Consider the following 20,245-nt stretch of genomic DNA (forward strand, 5'->3'; position numbering starts at 1 on the left):
CAGCTTACCTGCAGACTCACAGAGAAGTCTCCACACACCCACCATGCTCTACCTGCAGATTTACTTTCTCATTAGCCTGTTCTATTCTTTAAAGTATTTTAAATGAATTGGTCTTTTTCTCTTGTATTCCAAGACATTTCATTTGGCTGATTTTATATACTTGATAGCACAGTTTCTGGAGCTGAGGTTTTGTTAAAACCTCATCTCTGCCATCTCACTCTCCAACTGGCCACAAGAGTTGATGCCTGAACTTTGGGTCCTCCTGCCAGTGGCTGAGCCACTCTTGGGACATGTTCTCTCTCCAAGAGGCATCTCGAGTGACCCCTCTTAGGCCAGCCTAAGACAGATTTACTCTACAGTCTATGTCTGCAACTGTCACTGGGCTGACAACCCAAATACCATTTCATTCTAGCAAGTAATTTATGTATATGGACACGAGTCAGATTAGAGATGAGATTCATACGTCAGACCCACCTGGCAGAGAAGATGACACTAACACACCCCTTTGCATAGAAAATGAAGAAGATATGTTAATATTCTTGCATTGCAACTCATGATATAGTGGCATATAACGATCAAAAGCCCCAGAGACAGCTTTGAAACAACAAGGGCTTGATAAGTGCCTGCCATCTGTGGGTCCATACATATAATATGTACAAACACAGTTCTAAACACACAGTCACTGCACCTGTGCTAAACAACTTGGACTTCATCCAGGAAAGAAAAGACATTGTCTTAATCTTTGTTTTAATTTCACCTGAGTTTGTAACAGCAAAGATAAAGGTTGCTCAATCCATAAATAGGAAAATATTACTGTTCCTACCATTCTATGAAACAGTTTGTCCAAATCTCAGAAAGGCTCATGCTGAGTGAGGACACTGAACACATGTGAAAACCTGCTGACTTCTCTTTCACTTCTTTTCTTTCAAATTTTTGCACCTTCGGTCTTTGTAGGTATAGACTTGATTTAATTGCTCCTAGGGCACAACATAACACAATTCTTTCGCCATTACCACATTTCTACCTGACCCCAAATAGAAACACAACAGAAATTACGATTACAGCAGAATCAGAATGATTTCAGAGTAAAATGGAAAATGGTGTTATCAACCTTAATTTCCCTGACAGATAAGTAGCTGCTGTATATGAAATCACAAGCATTTGAAAAGCCAGCGCTGTGATGGTTTGCACTGCTGTAGTTATATGTTTCAGCAATAAAGACTTTTTCCAGCTGTAATGCTTATTGTTCCACAACAAGACTTATAATTTATTAACAAAAAAAAAAAACAAGTCAATAGCTTTATTTCACAACAGAATAGACTTTGCACACATCTTGGGCTGTGTTTGGGTAAAATAATCACGTGGAAGAGCAGCTGTTTTGGGGAATTTTGTTTACCATCTTGGCTACAATCATACAGATGCTCTTCTAACTGCTCCAGACATGGGAGGTGTCCCAGGAATTTCAGCACAGCGTGTGTCTGTACAGAGAGGAGATCCAGGTCCTGAAGCTACGTGTACACTGCAGGCCAGAGGCACATTTGCAGCTTGTCCACACAGATCTGGGCTAGTTTTATCCTAGAGAGTGTGACAGTAGTTATAGCATGACAGTAGTCACGGTAACATTTCACTGTGTCAAGAGCAAAACAGCACAATGATGTTATACAACCTTTGAAAAGGGGACTGGAAGGGCGGTGGGACTATGGATGATACCACCTCTCTCTCCCCTCACTGAAAAGCAGCTGCCCTGTCAGGATGATTGTGCTGGCAGTGTGGGACTTGTATTTTGGGGACTTCATCCCCTGGTAGAGGACACAAGTATGAAGTGGTGCTGGAAGACTGAGCTTTACTCTCTCTCCCTGGGCACAAGACTGCCTGACTAGACTCAACTTCTAGCCCATCCAGCTTCGCTCAGGACACAGACTGTCCCCATAAGCATGGAAATTCTGATCCACTAGTCAAGGATTTTGCTAGAGGGTGAGGTTTGGGTGGCAACAAGTGGCAGCAGGTGTGTCTCTGTTCCCTGCTCCCTATCATGTACATGCTCTCAAATTCATCTGATCTTGTCCCTAGGAAAGTTCACCCCATAGATAAGGCACGGCACAAGCTGAGAGCACATCTCTTCAGGCTTCATTCATCTCTTCTTCTCCCAGGACGCATCAGCCTCGCTGGGTACATACATAGGACAGTTTTCTCTCTACAGGGGCACAGAATGGCCAGGCTGGGGCAGGGCTTGGTGCTACTAAATCGGACAGAAGATAAATACTAAAAAGGACACAGTAATATCACCCCCCAGTAACTGCTATCACTTGTTATCAACCTTATTTAGATTCACGACAAACCCAATGGTATTATGGCATCACCCATCAAGACATGGATATTTAAGCTGCAGAAGCTTGTCTGTGATTCTATGGGAAGTTAAAGCTCCCATCCATGCAGCACAGTAATTAATGTAAAACTAATTTAGGTACGTCTCTACCAGCTTTGGTCAAAATTGCAACTGCAGCAAAGGTGTGCCTTACTTCCCCACATCTAGCACATTCTCTCCTTATTTTTGCTTTAAAAAACGGTATCAAAATCCCGAGCTTTCAAAGCCCGCTAACCTGCGTGCTGCCTTCCTCTAAATGTTGCGGACATCATCATTCCCAGAAATAAACGTCAACCTCTGTGGGCCCAGAGCACAAACACTGATGCAACCAATATTTGCTTGGAAGGATCAGAAATCTTGGTCCTTTCCAAGACCTGAAGTCATCTTTGTGTCAGGCAGTCTGAAAGGCACTCCATCAGAAATAGCTGCAACTGTCTTAATTACTCTGCCTCTCTATAATTAATCTCTGCATTCACATTTGAAGTACGACTTTTAAGATGGAGATGGATTTAGGAGTCTGGAAAAACTGGGTTTACATCAATTAATTACAAACATTCCACATACGTAGGTAGCTTTATGTAGGCTCTAGGTAAATAAAATCAGGCAAATAATTTAAAAATCTGCAATTTATATAGCAAAGTCCCATTAAATGATCCAAATATAAACAAATAACAGCATCTAGATTTTATCATACCTTCAGTCTGACAATCTGAAAGAATTCTGTAGACATTATTTAGGCTTCAAAACACTTATAATACCTATAAACTTCATTTTGCAGCTGTGGAAACTACAACACAGCACAGTGAAGCGACACAAATCAGGAACAAAAAGGTATCAGGTCATAAAATAGAAGCTTTTAATTTGGTTGTTGTTAATACAGGATGGCACCGTCTGGTCTTTTGCATCTTAAGATCAGCAGTTAATGGACAGGCAAAGGAAGACTAAGTCACACTCGTTTCCAGCACAATACTAAACCTGTTAATGTTCTCCTCTCTTTTTGCTGGGATTTTGGTTAGCAGTTCTCCTCCACGCCAGCAGACACATCTGCATGCACGTTACAGCCTCCATCCTGCAGATATTCATTTGCTACGAGGTGTGGTGCATGTTCCTAGGTCATGAGTTATCGCTATGGCGTCAGCAGGACTTCCCCAACCACACCAGTCTGAAAATGCTTGCTGGGATGCATCTTCACTTGGTGAGCCAAGTCCTGGCCTCACCAGCTTCACTGCAACCCCAAACCATCCAAACGGGTTCCCAGCGGTGGGAGAGATGCTCCCTTTAGCCATTAGCGAGATAAACCAAAGGCAAATGCAGCAGCTTGGCCAATGCAGTAGCAACAACCTGAGTTAGACAGGTTTTCCACATACAAAGCTCCCTGCCTGGCTGCTGGAGTCTCTCCGATTGCCAGCAGAGGACTTGGAAGGCATTTTGTTGATGAGATCAAAGACAGGCTTTTAAAGCTCAGCACGCGGGATCTACCCACTGGAAGCAGAGCAGACAGCATCTGGTCTCAGCCCAATCTCAGCTGAAAACAGTTCGACTAGTCTAATGGGGAGCCAGACGTTAGTTAGTGGTTAGTGTAGGCACTCAGCAAATTACCTGCCCTTTTTTGTGGTCCAAAAACAAGTGTAAATGAAGCAGCTGAGAGACCTAGCAAGGGAAAAGAGAGAGCCATTGTGGCAACACACATAAAAGCTTTGAGAATAAGGTCTATTTGAAGCATAAGTAATCGAGGCGAGACACGAGCACGACGCTGGGCACCATGTGCAGGCACTCACATACACATCAAAAGCAGGGACACCCACATGTGAACTACACCTTTGAACGCAGGTTCTCCCTCAGCTTTCCCAGAGAGATGGAGAAACCACTCCATAACCTCAGCTGACAGGGTGTTGCCTCATAAGTGCATTTAAAGAGTAAAGCAAATCATAAACACAACAGGCTGCCACTCCAGTCCTTGCACTTGATTGATGCTTCCCGCTGGAGAAACCCTCAGTGTGTGGCCACCTCTGTAATCCAGACTTAAGATCATTAAGAACAGAGTGCATTTACGACTAATTTAGGCACAGGATTATGTGAGGGACACGTGGCAGTCATTTTAGCCCTGGTGACTGACAGGGCTTCTGAGAAGTCGGGTAACACCGGGGAATTACAGCAACAAGCGGGAGTTTGCACACAGAAGCATTATCACGTCTGGCTGTGGGCAGGTCCTGCTAAAAGCAAAACCAGTGGCTTTATGCTCTGAGCACAGGCCTGAGTGAGGGAGGAAACTGCTTCTGCCACCATATTAACACAAATATCCTACAAACAATATCCTTATGGCCAGGGCCTGTGTGCTGTGCCCAGCCTGAGACAGCTCCATGGCTTGGAGATGCCAGACAGTATTCCAGACTCAAAGGGAAACCAGCTGACGTTAATATTGATGGTGGAAACTTAATTTCATCCACCCTTTTTGTTTGTGCAGTTCATTTCCTCTCCAGGGAACTGTTTGTTATTGTGTCTCCCAGCCTGGTCTCTCTGTATAAAATTATTGTTTGATTCTGCTGTCCTGTGCATTCACTGGCTATTGTTTGATTCTTGGAGACACGAACCGAAGAGCCAACAAGAGAGAGAAAGTGGAAACAGCACTGGGTTTCTATTGATTTGGGGAAAAAAAACCCCAAACAGATTCTCAAAGACTTAAGAGTGAAGACACCACAAGCTGTCACACCACGACAGGAACAGCTCACAAAATTCTGTGAGCAATGACATGCTAACATATGTTTCAAGAAAGCCATTTGGTATAGCATTACACAGCCATGAGATCTTTGATTTTAGATCCCAAATGGACATCCTTTACAGGAAGCTACTTTCAAAAGCAGCACGCTCAGCCGTCCTCGATAAAACTAATGCGTCCTCAAAGGTTTATCAAACTGCATTATTTTATATCACTCCTGGCTTCTGCAGCTCTTGGCCATGTCAGAGATCAGGGGACATAGTGTGGCCACTACAGATATGGTACTAAGCAGAGACAGAGCTGTTCACTGATACCTTTGGTAAGCAGAGAAACACTCTCCCGCCAAGCAGAGGGATCTCATTGTTACAAAGAGGCTTTATCCAGCCTATTAAAGGGAAGGATGCTCCCCACTCCATGCCTCCCTCTTTCCAATTCAAGTAAAATTGTGATTCTCCACCATCATGCCACAAAAGGCGGCATCTCCCTCTTACACAAGTTTGGGCTCCAAACTCCCACAGTAAACACGTCTCAATTTTCTTGGAAAATTAGGGGTCGACATATTGACTTTCAGGCAGTTGCACTGGCTATACCAGCTAGATGACAGAAATGAAGGAAAAGATACTGTTTGACTGATAAAATCCAAATGACCTCCAGTGTTTCTCTTCCAGTGCCCTGGTTTAAAAAACAGCCAACACAATGGGAAACTGCCTATAAATTCCCTGGGCTAAGGGACCCTAAAGTAGCAGAGCTGCGACTCCTCAGGGGCTGGTGAGCCCAAAGGTGGAAATAGAAGTGATGATGTTGGACCAGAGAGGTGGTTGTGAGCTGAAGCAATTTGGAAACCGCTGATGCTGCACTCCTGAACACTAAGGAGGTGGATGCACATCCTGAAACCCTCCTGCTTTCATCTGCATGTCTGGTTCTTTTAACCAACAACCAGAGTGATTGCCAGCTCTGGCAGCACCACAAGCCATATTTCCCCATGCATGAAAGGCTCCTGGACTGTTTCTCAGACTTATTAGGCACAAACAAGCCTTTCATCGATACCAATCATGCGTGCCTGCTCACTCCACCTCATTTATCATCTCCTGCCAAGGCACTGTGCCCACTGCCAGCAGCATATGTGCCCCACTCCCCTTCTAAAGGCAGGGGTACTGAGGGGCACACAATGGGCCACAGCACCAGCTGCTGTGCAAACAGTCCCTTCCCTAAGCACAGGAGGGCAGAAGGAGGGCAGAAAAAGGTCCATTATCAGAAACAACTGAGTTATGATGACCTGTTGGTTGTGAGATGTTTTCTGCAGGTATCCTTTGAAGAGCAGAGCTGAGGCTGCAGCTTGGGGATGGTTAAGTGGTTGAGAGGAGTATTTGTCTTGAGGGTGGGGAAAGATATTGACCTGTTTGGCAGAACTGGTTTGTTCGGGGCAAGGCATAAGGATACAAGCAAATAGGATCTGGGAAACCCAGGAGCTTGAAGGAGAGAGTCGGAAAGCTGGGGGAGAGTGTAAAATTGGTTGTAGATACAGGGGAGGCAACAGCGGGGCTGGGCAGGGTCTTGGGAAGAGAAGCAGGGAGTAAAAGGGTGGGGGATTGGGGACAGGGCAAGGCAGCAGTGGTGGAAGCCCCAGGGTGACAGATGGAGGATGAGAAAGTGCTGGGAGCATGGTGACAGCAAGGGAGGACACATGGGCGTGCTGGGGGAGGCTGCTGCTGCCTCCACACCATCGGTCCCTCTCCTCACTGCAGCCACACACGTGTCCCAGCCGCTCACACCAAAACCTGACTGGTGCCAATGAAATGCCCAGTTATGCCCAGGCCTCCATCTGACAGCTCCACTGCTGGAAAGAAGGTGGTGGACAGTGCCCAGGGCCCTTCGGAAGCAGGAAAGGCTGAACTAGTTGGAACTAATTGAAAACACACAAAAAGGAGCAGGATTTACTGCCTGGTCATCTAATCCTGCCATTTAGGCCAGACCCTCTTGAAGTCACAGCATGTGACAGAATGGCCAAACAATGAGGACAGGATTACAGAGCCCCAAATGAGATTATGCTCCTTGGTGGGGACACAAGCTGCTGAGAGCAGGGAGAAGATTGGTGTTGAGCATCTAGGAGGGGTAATAAGACCAGATATCCAATGCCCTCTCTGCTTAGAGAGAGTCAAAAATAGACTCTCTGGAGAGAGAGAAAACACCCAAGCGAGCCAGCTGGGCAGACTCAGGGTGCTTGGGACACTGACAGCTCCTCAGCCTGTAAAATGAATTGGCACACGTTTGTGCCAGCGCTGGCACAACTGTGGCTTCAAAACAAAACCGAGCAGGGGAAGGGAGCAGGAGGAAGGGGACAAGCCTGCACTTGGCTAACTAAAACTGCGGGCTATTTAAGATAGAAAGGAGAAAGGGTCAGGGGATCAGAGATAAGGAAAGTGTGGGTGTGCACAGCTTGCAGCGTCTTAGTGATAAATATATAAGTAGCAGCTTGTGACACACAAATCGGAGAGGAGCAGATTGTGCTGCTCAGTGGGTAAGTAGAATGAAGAGATGGGCCTTGCCCAAATCTTATCACAAAAGAAAAAAGATCATGACAGATCTTGTGCAACACAAGAAGATCTATTGCCACAGCTCGGAAAGAAATGAGAGGACAGGATTGTGCACAGTGGGAGACATGTCTCCAAGTATAGGAGATTTTAGATTAAAGCTAATTTATTGAAAACAGGTCTGTACAGAATGCACTTTCAGCCCAGCCTCTCTCTTTGCCACCAGAAGATGCTGACTTGCAAAGTCAGAGGGTCCATTTCTTAATACAAAACCATCTTTTTCTCACCCATCAATCCAAGTGAAGTAGGAAATAGGACAGATCCTCACATTCACTTGCCAGTAGAAGCCACGTTTTCCATGAGAGCTGCAGGAGCTCAGTGCTCCTGAATATATGGTCATCTCTATAGTTTCTAATTATAATACGATCCATTAAAGGCTGATACCCAAAGAACCTGTTCAGGGCTCACTTTCCCACCTACACACAACACTTATCAGCAGCTAACCTTGACATTGGGGAAAGCCAGGATAAGCCTTAGAAACTGTATTCTCTTTCCTCCCTTCCTGGAAACTTCCCCCCAAGGACAGGACCACAGTCTTGTCTGGCATCTGTCAGCTCAAAGTGTTTTGCATATAATTAGTCACTTAAACTTCTCTCATGCAGGATCATCTAGCTCTGTTATAATTCCTTCTCAAGTGAGCAAGTCAGGGTGCTGACATATATTTAATGGCAGCTGAAAACCAGGGCAATAGAAGCTGTTACCAGCCGTACCTGCTTGTATCGCTGCTCTCCTGGAATGGCTCTCTTCACAGCAGCAGGGACAGCTGAACACAGACACGTCCACACCTGACCCATCACACTTCACACCTCAAATACCTGAGGAACCCCAGCTCAGCACTCCTGTACTGCAACACATGGGGCTGTAAATCACAGCCATTCAGCTATCCCGGCCCAAAAGGCAAAAAATTCAGTTCGAGAAGGGCAGGGACAGAAGCTGCTTTACCCATTCCTGAACATTATACCATGAAGAGTGTAAATGTATTACGGATGTGGTCCCATGAGCAACAGAGTTAAGCTGTCTCCTTCTTGCCACCAGGAAGGGAAGATCTTGCTTTTCATTCCTTCAACCACACTCTTCACTCTGGTTCTGTCCCTTCCCTTGTGCTGGCTCGGGCACTCACGACACTTTTGTGGGCTCAAAAAACAGTATTCCCATTTTTTCCGTTTCTGGATTAGCTTTCTGATAGATTAGAGGTATCCTGAGGAGGTCCAAAGAGCTGGTGCATAGTAATGCACCAGGAGCACTACACCATTTTGGAGGAGAAGCGCTGTAAAATCAGCTCATGCCGTTTCGGACCTGCACCCTGAGGCACACAGAAGCAAACAACTCGCTGGAGGCCACAGGCCAAAGTGGTGAAGGAAGCCAGGAGTCCTATTTTGCCTCACATATTCAGAGTAATTTACATGTCAAGGTTGAACCAAAGACACGAAGAGTCCTTGCTTTGTTTTGAAAAAATCAGTCAATCCAATAGCAACGTCTCAAGCTTATCAATAGATCATTTTCACCTCCCCAAAGGAAAGACACAGGTCCATTTATAGGTTGCTATACCTTATCTGTTTTCTCTCAAGTTCAGCTGGCAGATGTACCATACAACAATATTACATAAGTCACAGAGTTGCTTTCTTCCAGCACTGAATGGGCAGCTTCATTAACTCATGCGAAACAACAGCTTCCTTGTACCCCGGAGACTCTTCTCCCTTCTATTCAGCTTCCCACTGCCACTGGAGCCACAGCTCAAGGCACTGAGATTCTTAAGCAAAACACCAGAAAAACAGAACAGTGAGAAGAAAAAACTGTGGTGCTGAGTATTTATTCAGGTTGAAAAGCTGATGAAGACACTGTTGCAGGGCTGAGATGAACTGGTTGTGCTGTGGGTCTGGGCTACTGTTGAGCTTCTCATACTCAGGAGCTCCCCAAAGAGGATTCCGAGTTTATTTGGGATTCACAAGTAGCTTCTCACTCTGTCCTAAAAACGGCTCTAGCACAGACAGTTTGCAGCACCTTGTAGGAAGGAGTTCAGAACACAGGCAGTGCTACAAAACAGGCATTCCCGGAGCCTATTTATGTCTGTGGTGCGACTTCTTCAGGCTTACACAGAAGCAGTAAAAGTGTCATGGAGGCATCACACAAATGTTGTTTTGTTGGGTATATAACACACAGCTTCGCTTTAGCTCCACATTTACCCCAGGTTTCAGTGCAGGTTAGGATTAGCCAGCAGTCCCTGGGTTAGCAGAGCCTATCCACTGCAGAGCAACAGTTCAGGAGAAGAACTGAGCCAGGCCTGACACTCACAGCCTCCACAATGCTTGGCAGGGAAAAAGGAGGCATTTTTTGTTTTTTCTTTGGAACAGGATTTAGCTGTTGCATATATTTGTGATCATAGGTGTGCATGGCACATCCCAGGGGCTCTGCACTTCTATAATACCTTGCATTCAACATACTTTATAGACTTTATAGTATTTGGCCTCCAAAGGATGTATTATGCATTTTTACAAAAGGTAATGCCCAGACATACTAAAATGATGTGCCTGAGGTCATAGGAAAAGCATTTGACAGAGGAAAAGAATTTCCTTCAACTTCCATTCACACGTTTTTCCTAATACCAGTACCCACCTTGCCCATATGTTTCTATTATCCTTTTGCAAGGGGAACTGTGTCTGACCGCATGAAAGCTGTATCTTTTATACAAGTCTTGCCTCCAGAATGCAAGGGTATAGTCACTGTCTGCATCTACCCTAAGCCATGATAATCCATGGCCAGAGAGCAGGACCACAAAACGCAGTTATCAGGTCCTTGCAGCTTTTGTGCAAGCAAAGGAACAGAGATAACAGCTATTTTCTAGTTCTGGCTCTAAGCCAGGAAGACAGTACATGATACACCTCCTCAGATGAGACCACTCACCCAGTATCTACTCACGCTCCAAATGCACCTAATGCCACTTCCCATTCACTCTTAAATAAACACATCTTCAGAGAACTAGGCACCGGGTATGTTACATGTAAGTCTTGCAGATAAACTTTTAGCCTTCATGACCTTCAGATCATGTCCACTTTCTGTGAGTACCCAAATTATATCATTAGGTCCTCCAGACTTCTCAACAACTCAGCACAACAACTGAAAAACTGGAGTGCAGATGGCCCTTCCCTTCACCATGGAAGGTGCTGACCAAAAAAAACCAACATTTCCCCGATAGAGTGTTAACTGTGTTCACCTAACGTCAGCATCTTTCAAGGAAGCATGCTTCTATTTTGACAGTAAAAATGAAGATTATAGGTTGCGGTCAACAGAATTGCTAATGCTGTCATCCAGGTACTGATGGAAAATGTAACATTCAGAGGCCTGAGGCAGACCCTAGTCTTAATCCATCATTTCCAGCCTCCTGTGGGTTCACTAGGTACCACACAGAATCACAGAATGGCTGGGGTTGGAAGGGACCTCTGGAGATCATCCAGTCCAACCCACCTGCTAAAGCAGATTCCCCAGAGCAGATCACACAGGAAGGTGTCCAGGAGGGTTTGAATGTCTGCAGAGAAGGAGACTCCACAGCCTCTCTGGGCAGCCTGTTCCAGGGCTCTGGCACCTCACAGGAATCAAGTTTCTCAATGTTTACATGGACACATACTGTTTTCATCCCAAGAGGGACCTGTGTGTCTGGTGAATGAGACACCAGGGGGCATGACAAAAAAATCATGGAGAGAATCCCTGCCCTCACCATCTCTCCCCCTCCACACTGTGGCTGCTGTAGGCAATGGATGCAGATGAGATGCCAGTGTCACCATCCTGACCCGCACCTTTACCTTTGAAGCTGCCATGACGGCTGCTGTGGCTGCGACGTTCAGGCCACGCTTCCCGAAGTGCACAAGGGCATCGTAGCTCCGGTCTTTTGCCTGGACGAGGCAGTCATCGATCTCCTGTTACAGCAGACGACAACAACAACAAAAAAAGAAAGCACAAGAAGAACAAATTCAGAGTGCTCCCAGCCTCAAACTCTTGGCTTCGCCAGGTCATCTTCTATGGAGGCAGACATCCTCCATTTCCTCCACCTTGGCTGAAGAGAAGTTCACAGCCAACGTCTGCAGAAAGGAAAGGTTTGCAGGGGAGCAGTAACTCCCACTGCAGGCTTTGGGAACTCTTTATTCTGTGAATGGCAGATTGGGACCCAAAGTTGGGATACACTTGCACAGTGCAACCACCACCAATAGGTCCTGAGAACAAGACAGACACATCTACCTGGGAAGAATGGACTGGAGTGTGTCAGGAGCCACTGGCAATCTATGGACCCTAAAGACAAATTGCATTGCCCCATAATTGAAAAGAATCAGATTATGACACTGGGTAGCTGCAGCTCTGCTGCCCTGGGTCCAGGACTAGTGGTCTCAGAAGTATCCAAGATATCTCTGCACATCACTGCAGTGTCCAGCTTCAACATGCCCATGGAACTGGTAGGTCCAGAGCTTCTGGACTTTGCTGTTCTAATACACAGTGAAATCGTTACAAAAATCCCTGCCCTCACCCACCCTCCCTCAAGACACAAGGATCTGGATGATAATGGATGACAACTTCTAGTACACAGCTACTGGATGTGCTGGGTTAGTAGGGACTGGAAGCTGTAAATAAGAGGTGGCAATCCAAAATGCACAAGCACTAGTTGTGAGAAGTGTAAGCAGAAGTTCACAGGAAGCAGAGAGATGGGACTGATCCCCACTGTCCTTATCGGACAGGACTGAGATACAACTGTTCATGCACTGCCTGTGGCTAAACATCTTTCATTTCCACAGCTGTCAATGTGGTAAACAGTTATTCACTTCTTGGTAGTTTGCATGTTGATACATGACTGATAGTTATCCCTGGCCCATGCATTCCCATGTGCCAAATGGATCCACCTGACAACATCCCATTCATAGCCACAGGCATCTCCTAGGCAAGCAAGTGATCCAAGCTGTAACGTCCCTCCTCAAAATTAGCATCATGAATTTGAGCAAGACATTTCTGAAGCTAGGACCTCACATGCTACATGCCTTACTTCAGCATGCTGTGCATCTCCCAGCCAGGTAAATGTTTACTAAGTGCCTTTCAGACAGGCTGGGTTATTTGTCTCATTGCTGCACCACATTTTAGGCAGAGCTGGGGACAAAGTTAAGGAGCCCTGGCTGCCAGACTCTGTTTCTCTAATTGTTATATCCAGCCACAACACAGCACTCCAGCTATATTCAGTCTGTATGTGCAAAGCAGCTCTAGGAGGTATTTTCAATCCCCCTCCCTCCGAACTTCTCAAGTGCACAAAGATGAGTTAATACATGTGAGTGCGCTGAACAGATGCCAGTATTTAAAAACACAACAACCACAAAGAACAAAAACACCCGTCAAAAGGAGATGATCAAATGACAGAGGAAGAGAATCAGCAGCTCCCAGTCCCTCAGTGAAAATGAGTGATACGAAGACTGGAGTAAACACACTGTAGATCTGCTCCACCCAGAGAGGACCCAGACACCTGTGATTACCTTTTCTTTTGAAGACAGTGTTGGATGAACAAATTTCCTGTAGAGGAGGCTGGAGCCTTTTGTATATGGAGACAGCAGCCAAGCTACAAAAGCTATTTTGAGTTCATAGTAGAATGGAAACCTAGAAGAAAAAGAGCTGTTAATGTCTGCTCCCAATTTAACCACTGCCCTTAATTAGAGATGCTCGGCACAGGAAGGGACTGGCCAGTCTAGCTTAGGGCAGCTTTCGCTTAGCAAAGAACTCCAAGACCAAACCACATTCACTTTCCTTGGCACACATCTCAATGGGTAAATCTTTACTCAGGTATCAGGGCCATTATTTAATGGTCTGGAAGAAACTCCGCTGTGTGATAAGAGGAGCTTTCTACATGCAAAGAGCACAGATGCTGCCTTCAGAGCATCCCCAGTCATTACAAAGGAGCAAATCAGTATTTCATTGATACACTTATGCACTTTTCATCTCTCTGCCTTTCTGCTTTTAAGATAACAACCAATACTACCTTTTCTAGGCAGGGACAAGCAAGAGTAGCGCAGAGACCCCATGGTGGCTGTGCACCAGCCCAGCCAGACCCCTGCTGTGACAGCACAGCACTGCTACCAAGCCTGCAGGGCCACGCCACACCCACATCTGACTGTATGGGCCTCTGTAATGCTCTACTCTGAGCATGGATTTGCCAGGTTGGTCTTCCACCTCACTGAGGATCTCTACAGCATACTTGATTTCACAGGCTGGACAAACCCTCTGTCATTCCTCCTGAGAGACTCACATAATACGTCCTCCAAAAAAACAAAGCTTCAGATGAACACAGTGGAGGTAGATCTGCATGCAAATTAGATAGAGAGACAATAATGTCTTTAATCTCATTTTCAATGGATCTGACATGTTGCCAAGTAGTCCAGATTCCCTTTGTCTGGAGGACTCAGTAGAGGCATGCAGTGCTATGGTGAATCAGGCTTTAGGTGAGGGTCATGCACTACCGCTAAATTTTCATCCTGAAGTCTACTGATCTCACTGGTTTCCACTAGAAACCCCTTACTAAAAAGGGGCAACCAAGTAACAAACATTTCCAAACGTGAGCATTCAAATTTAGAATCACAGAATCATAAAATCATTTCAGTTGGAAGAGAACATCAAGATCCAAGTCCAACCATAACCTAACCTAACTCTAGCACTAAACCATGTACCTAAGAACCTTGTCTAAATGCCTTTAAAAGCCCTCTATGGATGGTAACTCCATCACTTCCTTGGGAAGCCTGTTCCAATGCCTGACAACCCTTTCTACAAAGAATTTTTTCCCAATATCTAATCTAAACCCTGCCTGGTGCAACTTGAGGCCATTTCCTCCTGTCCTGTCACCAGCTACTTGGGGGAAGAGACCAACACCATCTGTGCTACGACCTCCTACTACCTGAAGGTAGTTGCAGACAGTGATAAGGTCTCCTCTCAGCCTCCTTTTCTCCAGGCTGAAAACCCCAGTTCCCTCAGCTGCTCCTCATAAGACTTGTGCTCCAGACCCCTCACCAGCTTTGTTGCCCTCTGAATCTGATAATTGGGCATTTATGTGCTCTCATCCTGACAGAGGTCACCAGGAATCCTTCCACTGGCACCAGAGAGCCCCCATCACTATGGGCTATCACTGTCCTCCAGCAAACCATAAACCCAGACTACCTAGGTATGAGCCAGGCAAAACATTCCAGGAACAACCACCCACGCAGTAACCTACAAACAAAATCCTGTGCTGCAGGGCTGTTTCTGCCTGTTCCCCAGAGAGTGGGTATTTACTGCAGGAGACAGCCAGGCAAGTCTAGAACTGTGCCTGCAGCTAAAGCTGCTGTTGTTTACGCGAGGATCTCTGCAAGCATCCAGCTCCACAATCAGCTTCGCCTCTCTCTGACAGGCAGGGGGTTGAGACTCCTCTAATGATTTCTCACTAATGAGATATCACTCAGCAGTTCTATCCTCTTTCTTGCTTTTCCTATGGCAGTACTGAGAAAGGAAACATGGTTCCTCCAGATGAAACACCTCTGTGCACCTGAAGCTGCTAACCCCATACTCAGGTGGCAGCGTACCTTTTTGCCCCTTTTTTCCCCTTGCAAACATTTCCATTTCATGCCAAAACCCCTCTCCCATCTGGTGCTCACCAGCAAAGAAAGATATCCGTGAACGTCTCTGCTGTCGTGAAGAGCGCGAATATGATCCAGTACATCATCCATTTGACCTGGTAAACAAAAACAGTAGCCGGGTCATTTTTCCCCAAGGGCCTTGAACTATCTCTTGCAGGAACAAGTGCACAGAATCGCTCTCACAGATTAAAAAAAAGGTTACTTTTTTTCCCCCACTACGTACTTTACAATTACTACAGACTTAAAGATGCCAGAGCTCCCCCCACCTCAGCACATAACACATCAGAGGCCCTTGGGAAGGAAGATTGTGGCCTTTAGGACTGGTCTCATGCAAAGAAGAGCAGCCTGATTCTGTCCCTACAGAGGAAGCTCCAGTGGCCAGCAGAGGACCATTGCATTAAAAATCTCACTTATCTCCTCTTCATAGCAAAGGTTAATATTTGGGTGTTGGCCACACTGCAATTGAGATAAAATGGAGTTATTACACTTATATAATATCCACAGGCAGGGGAAACTAGCCCGGCAGAGATAGAAGAGGTAAATGCCCATCCCATGACCCAGGGCTCAGGAGCACAATCAACTCACCGCAATTTATTGAATTAGTGTGCATGGGTTGAGTAGAGATGCATTCTCACATCCCCACCCTGAGCCCATTGCAGTGACAAGGGCAAGTCCATCAGCTTAAATCCCTTCCCTGGGGCTTAGGTGAGTGCGTTTTACCTCATATTGGCAGTGAAAGCACGCGCTGTGCTGTCACTGTGTTCAACTGCGGTAACTCCGCCGTGGGGTGGGTGATTTATGGACAGTCTCCTTTGTGGTGACAGCGACATACACAGAGAGAACCTTTGGGGACCGTGACTTGGTCAGGGAAACTGTAGTATAAGTAATTCAGGAATCCGGAGATTTTTGTGACTGAGCACTAAAAGGCATTTAAAAGCACAGCTAAATGCAGTATTGGTTCTTCTTGGGCTGGAAGTAAACAATGTATTTGTCACACACCATCAGCGCTTGCAGTGATTTTTATCAAGTGATGTGGTGCTCCTCTTTTGCGGTGCTGTCACCATAAAGATGATGTAAGGAATAATTTCCAAGTACTAGAGATGAGAGAGAAACCTTTTATTCCCCCTCAGTATTTTTTTCCAATGTAAAACTTGAAGTTCAAACAGTTTTAAGAATGTCTCTCCAAAGGAAAAGAGATGGTAAGAAAAAAGCTGGTAATTTAACTGAAAACTCTTGTTTAATTAACTATATTTGAAAATGGAGATCCCTAAGCAGCTTTGCTGGAATATTAGAAAGCTTAAGGAAGTAAAATCCATGAAAATCCCAGAATTAGAGAATTGGACCATGTTACCTATGGCAGGGATAACTGCTAGAGAATAAGGGAGGGCTGGAAAGAAGGCAGCACAAGACAGGCACCTACACCAGGTGCTGCTCTGGGGGAGGGAGGAAGGCGAGGCAATAAATCTGGATCTCACCAGCTCTGACATGGCTTGTTCCACCTTCTCCTCGATGCAGAGGGGACAGTCCCTGTAGTCTCCCTTCATCTCCCTGTGAGTACTGAAATTATTCGCTGAAGACCTGTCACCCACCTATATAACTGCTCCCCTGGGATTTATATTTATATGTATATTTTTATTTAGTGTTACAGCAGTAGTATGGAACTGCCAAATGCCCGAGTGTGTTGTCTTCCCAGAGCAGCTTCTGCCAGACTTTTTACATAGTGGCAACTCCCTCAAAGCCTCACTGCCAGCATGGTTCTCTCAGTTATACATTACTGATGGAAAAACTTCTAAGCATAAACCAAGATCTGGTGCTGATGGGCTTGGATCAGTCCAATACACCATTTATCAAAATGACTATTAGCAAGAAAAAGAAAAATAAACTACAGTGATAAAAGTTTTCACTAGTAAATGAAGGTTTGTACCGTGTCAGTGTAAATGACTTTTATTTTCTCCCAATCAGATCCCCAATGGATGTATTACCACAACTGGTGTATTCAAGTGAAAAACAATCATAAGTGCAGACCACATCTTAGATCAGCTGTTCCCATATTTGGGTCATGACCCCATGTGTCTGATGCGAGCTGCTCTTTTGCAGTTGAATTGCCAACAGGAACTGGACCCTTCAACAACATATTTTCCAGAAAGGGACTACGGAAATGTTAAATATCAGTGGCAGACACTGCTTGGGGATGCTAACGCACATCCTCAGCATTTCCAAGCAAAGGGTATATTCATACAAATCTTGAGAAGCATAGCTGTGCAAGGGCTGCAGGGACATTTTGCCTTAAGATGTGTTCTGTAATCCTTATGATTCTTGAAATATCCAAAATCATTATCTGAAGGAGGGGACTGGTAAAAAGGAAAAATCTCAGCAGCCATAGTGAGTCCCAGTTTGAGCTTGCACTGAGGACTTAGTGGTACAGCCACCTACGCTGTTATCTGGAGGGGAAAAGGGCCTTGTTATCCCTGGGATCTTGAGGGGATTGAAGAGTCGAGATCTAGAGGCTGAGTCAGGTTCAGTGAAGTTAACAGAGCTCAGGCTGTGAAGGGCGCTACAAATCCCACAGGACCCCAATGGCACCCAAGTGGTTTTGATTCTCCCACATTTCACTTTCCCTTATGACCCAACACACCTTTAGAAACTGGGGACCAGGGAAGATTTTTCCTCAAAAGGACAAGCCAGCACACCCAGCTGCCAGACCTGCCTGTAAATAGGTCACTCCATGGGACAGGATGTTTCCATCTGAGGATTCAGTCATATGTGCTTCCAGATGCCTCCTCTGATCCTTGGTTTGAATGAGCAGCTAAACCTTCAAGGCTTTTTGAAAAGGCTTTGATTTATGCTGCTCTTCAGAAACAAAGGAAAACACATAAAGCTCTGGATGCCAAACACCTTTAAAGTTGGCTGTATATAGCTCACACCACCAGAGAAACAGCAGACATTTGTCAAGGTGCACATCAACTCTGACAAGGAGCCAGAAGCACAAACCTGAGTCTACTTATTTTAGACTCATGCCCAGTGATCACCCAGCCCACCTTGGGGCCAGTCTTCCCCTTGCACTGGTTTACAAGCTTTCTCAGAATACAGGTGACACCTTTACAACATGGTGAGGGATAATCTCAGAAAACAAACCCTGCAGCACAGCCACAAACCTCATTACTCACATATTCTTTGATGTCCTTTGATTTCACGGCTTTGTAGGAATAATACGCGGGGTAAAGAGTGCCAAATATAAGCCTGCAAAAAAGCAAACAAACAAAAAATGTATTAAATTGATTTCCCATCACAGAGAAAGATTTTTTTTTTCCTGTCTGCTAAATGTGTTTCTTGCATCAGCAAAAAGTGTTAGGATTTAATTTAAGCTTGAGTGCACTAAGTACAGTACAGGAGTGATTTTGTGTCACTGAATTCAGACAAACTATTGCCAGTGACATGAATGAAGAGCAGGAATTCAGGCTGACTTTCGTTTTGCAATGGTTTCCATAGCTGTGCCTTGTGAGTTACACACAAAACAAAAACAAGAGAGGCCACTACATTTTTAAAAGGAAATTAAAAATCCAATTTCAAGATCATATAATGTGACACCAGGAATATACAAACATTGCTTTCAGAGGCGTGATGAAATGAGAATCATTTATACAAAATCCATTCCACCTCTATTCAATACTGTGAAAAACTGTCAGAGGGTAAAGCAGCATCCACCTTCTACCCACGCGAGGGTTTGAATGCTGTGGCCTTATATTAAATGGGCTAAAGGGAAGAGCTCTGTGCTGTTCAGTCAAGTTCATTTGGGCTCATTAAAGGAGAAGGAATTTGCCCACCAAGATATACCAACAGGATCAGGCCTAAAAATCCCAGCTCTACTGTTCTTTCACACAGTTTCTTTTCATTTTCAAGTCTGAAAAGGATGCTGCCAGCTTCAAGATTTCATGTCAGAAAGAAATAAGGATCTGTAAGTTAAAAATAGTATTACTCAGAAAAAAAACCAGGACTTTTTTATACTAAATCCTCTCTGCATCACTGCCTAGCTGCTCATTCACTTCAATTATTCTGGACATAAGCGTAGGCTTGTCAAAACCACTTTGCCCTGCCCAGGTTTCAGTCGGTTTTATTCAATGCAGTAGGATGATGCTGCAAAGTCTGAATTTAATAGATTGCAGGGGGGTGTTTATTGGTTTGCAACCTATAAAACAGCTGTTTTCACCGCTCTTGGGAATGGAAATGATCCATGTTTCACTCCCTAATTGTGGAGCCACATGGACCCGCAGTCATCTTTTCCATCCTGACAGTAGAAACTGTGTGCCGTGGGACTCATAATTACATCTGAGTCCATTACGTACGTAAGACATTAAAAATTAACACTCTGGGATGCACTGTACCATCGCACTTCCCGAAGATATTTGTGAAAGAATGGGGTGAGCTGCCACACATCTTGATTTCCAAAGCAGTGACCGAAGACAATTTGCCTGCTATTCATGGTGCTTACTGTAGCATGGCTGAGCAAAACCTGAAGCACAATGCAGACTCCAGAAAAACAGATTTTACAGAGGCTTCAGGCCGGCTTCAAAAAGCTTTGCTGGAAACAGTCATTTCTGAACCTCTTTCACCCACAGGGGCTGTGCTATATGCAGGGATTAGATACAAATGCTCAGAAAGGTTCTGGGAAATCAAATGCTTTTTTGGCCCTTGCAGTATCTTAACAAACAGCAACACCGGTAATGGCAAGGAAGAAAACACAGATCCTGTTCTCACTGAAGCTAATAACAAATATTCCCTCAGAGTTCAATGGTAGCAGGACCTAATTCAAAGAAGTTTGAGCTCACAAAAGGAAGAAAGCACCACAATATTCAGAAACTAACAGCCAAGCAGATGAGTAACATTTTTGGCTCTGCTTATAAAAAGTACCGCATTTCTGTCCTTCCTTCTTGGCCCAGGCTGGCTGCTA

General features: G+C 45.2%; 1 protein-coding gene across 1 annotated transcript in view; it reads right to left on the reverse strand.

Moving 5' to 3' along the window:
* REEP1 (receptor accessory protein 1) overlaps window positions 1-20,245 on the reverse strand; it is a gene marked incomplete at both ends in the record, with an annotated part of 64,305 nt that overhangs the window by 18,764 nt on the left and 25,296 nt on the right. The window contains 4 exons of the mRNA XM_080344341.1: window positions 11,470-11,583; window positions 13,174-13,294; window positions 15,316-15,392; window positions 18,465-18,537. Of these exons, the coding sequence (XP_080200467.1) occupies window positions 11,470-11,583; window positions 13,174-13,294; window positions 15,316-15,392; window positions 18,465-18,537 (385 nt within the window). The remainder of the gene's footprint in view (window positions 1-11,469; window positions 11,584-13,173; window positions 13,295-15,315; window positions 15,393-18,464; window positions 18,538-20,245) is intronic.

Source organism: Nesoenas mayeri (assembly GCF_963082525.1).
Source record: "Nesoenas mayeri genome assembly, chromosome: 4".
Taxonomy (NCBI): Eukaryota; Metazoa; Chordata; class Aves; order Columbiformes; family Columbidae; genus Nesoenas; species Nesoenas mayeri.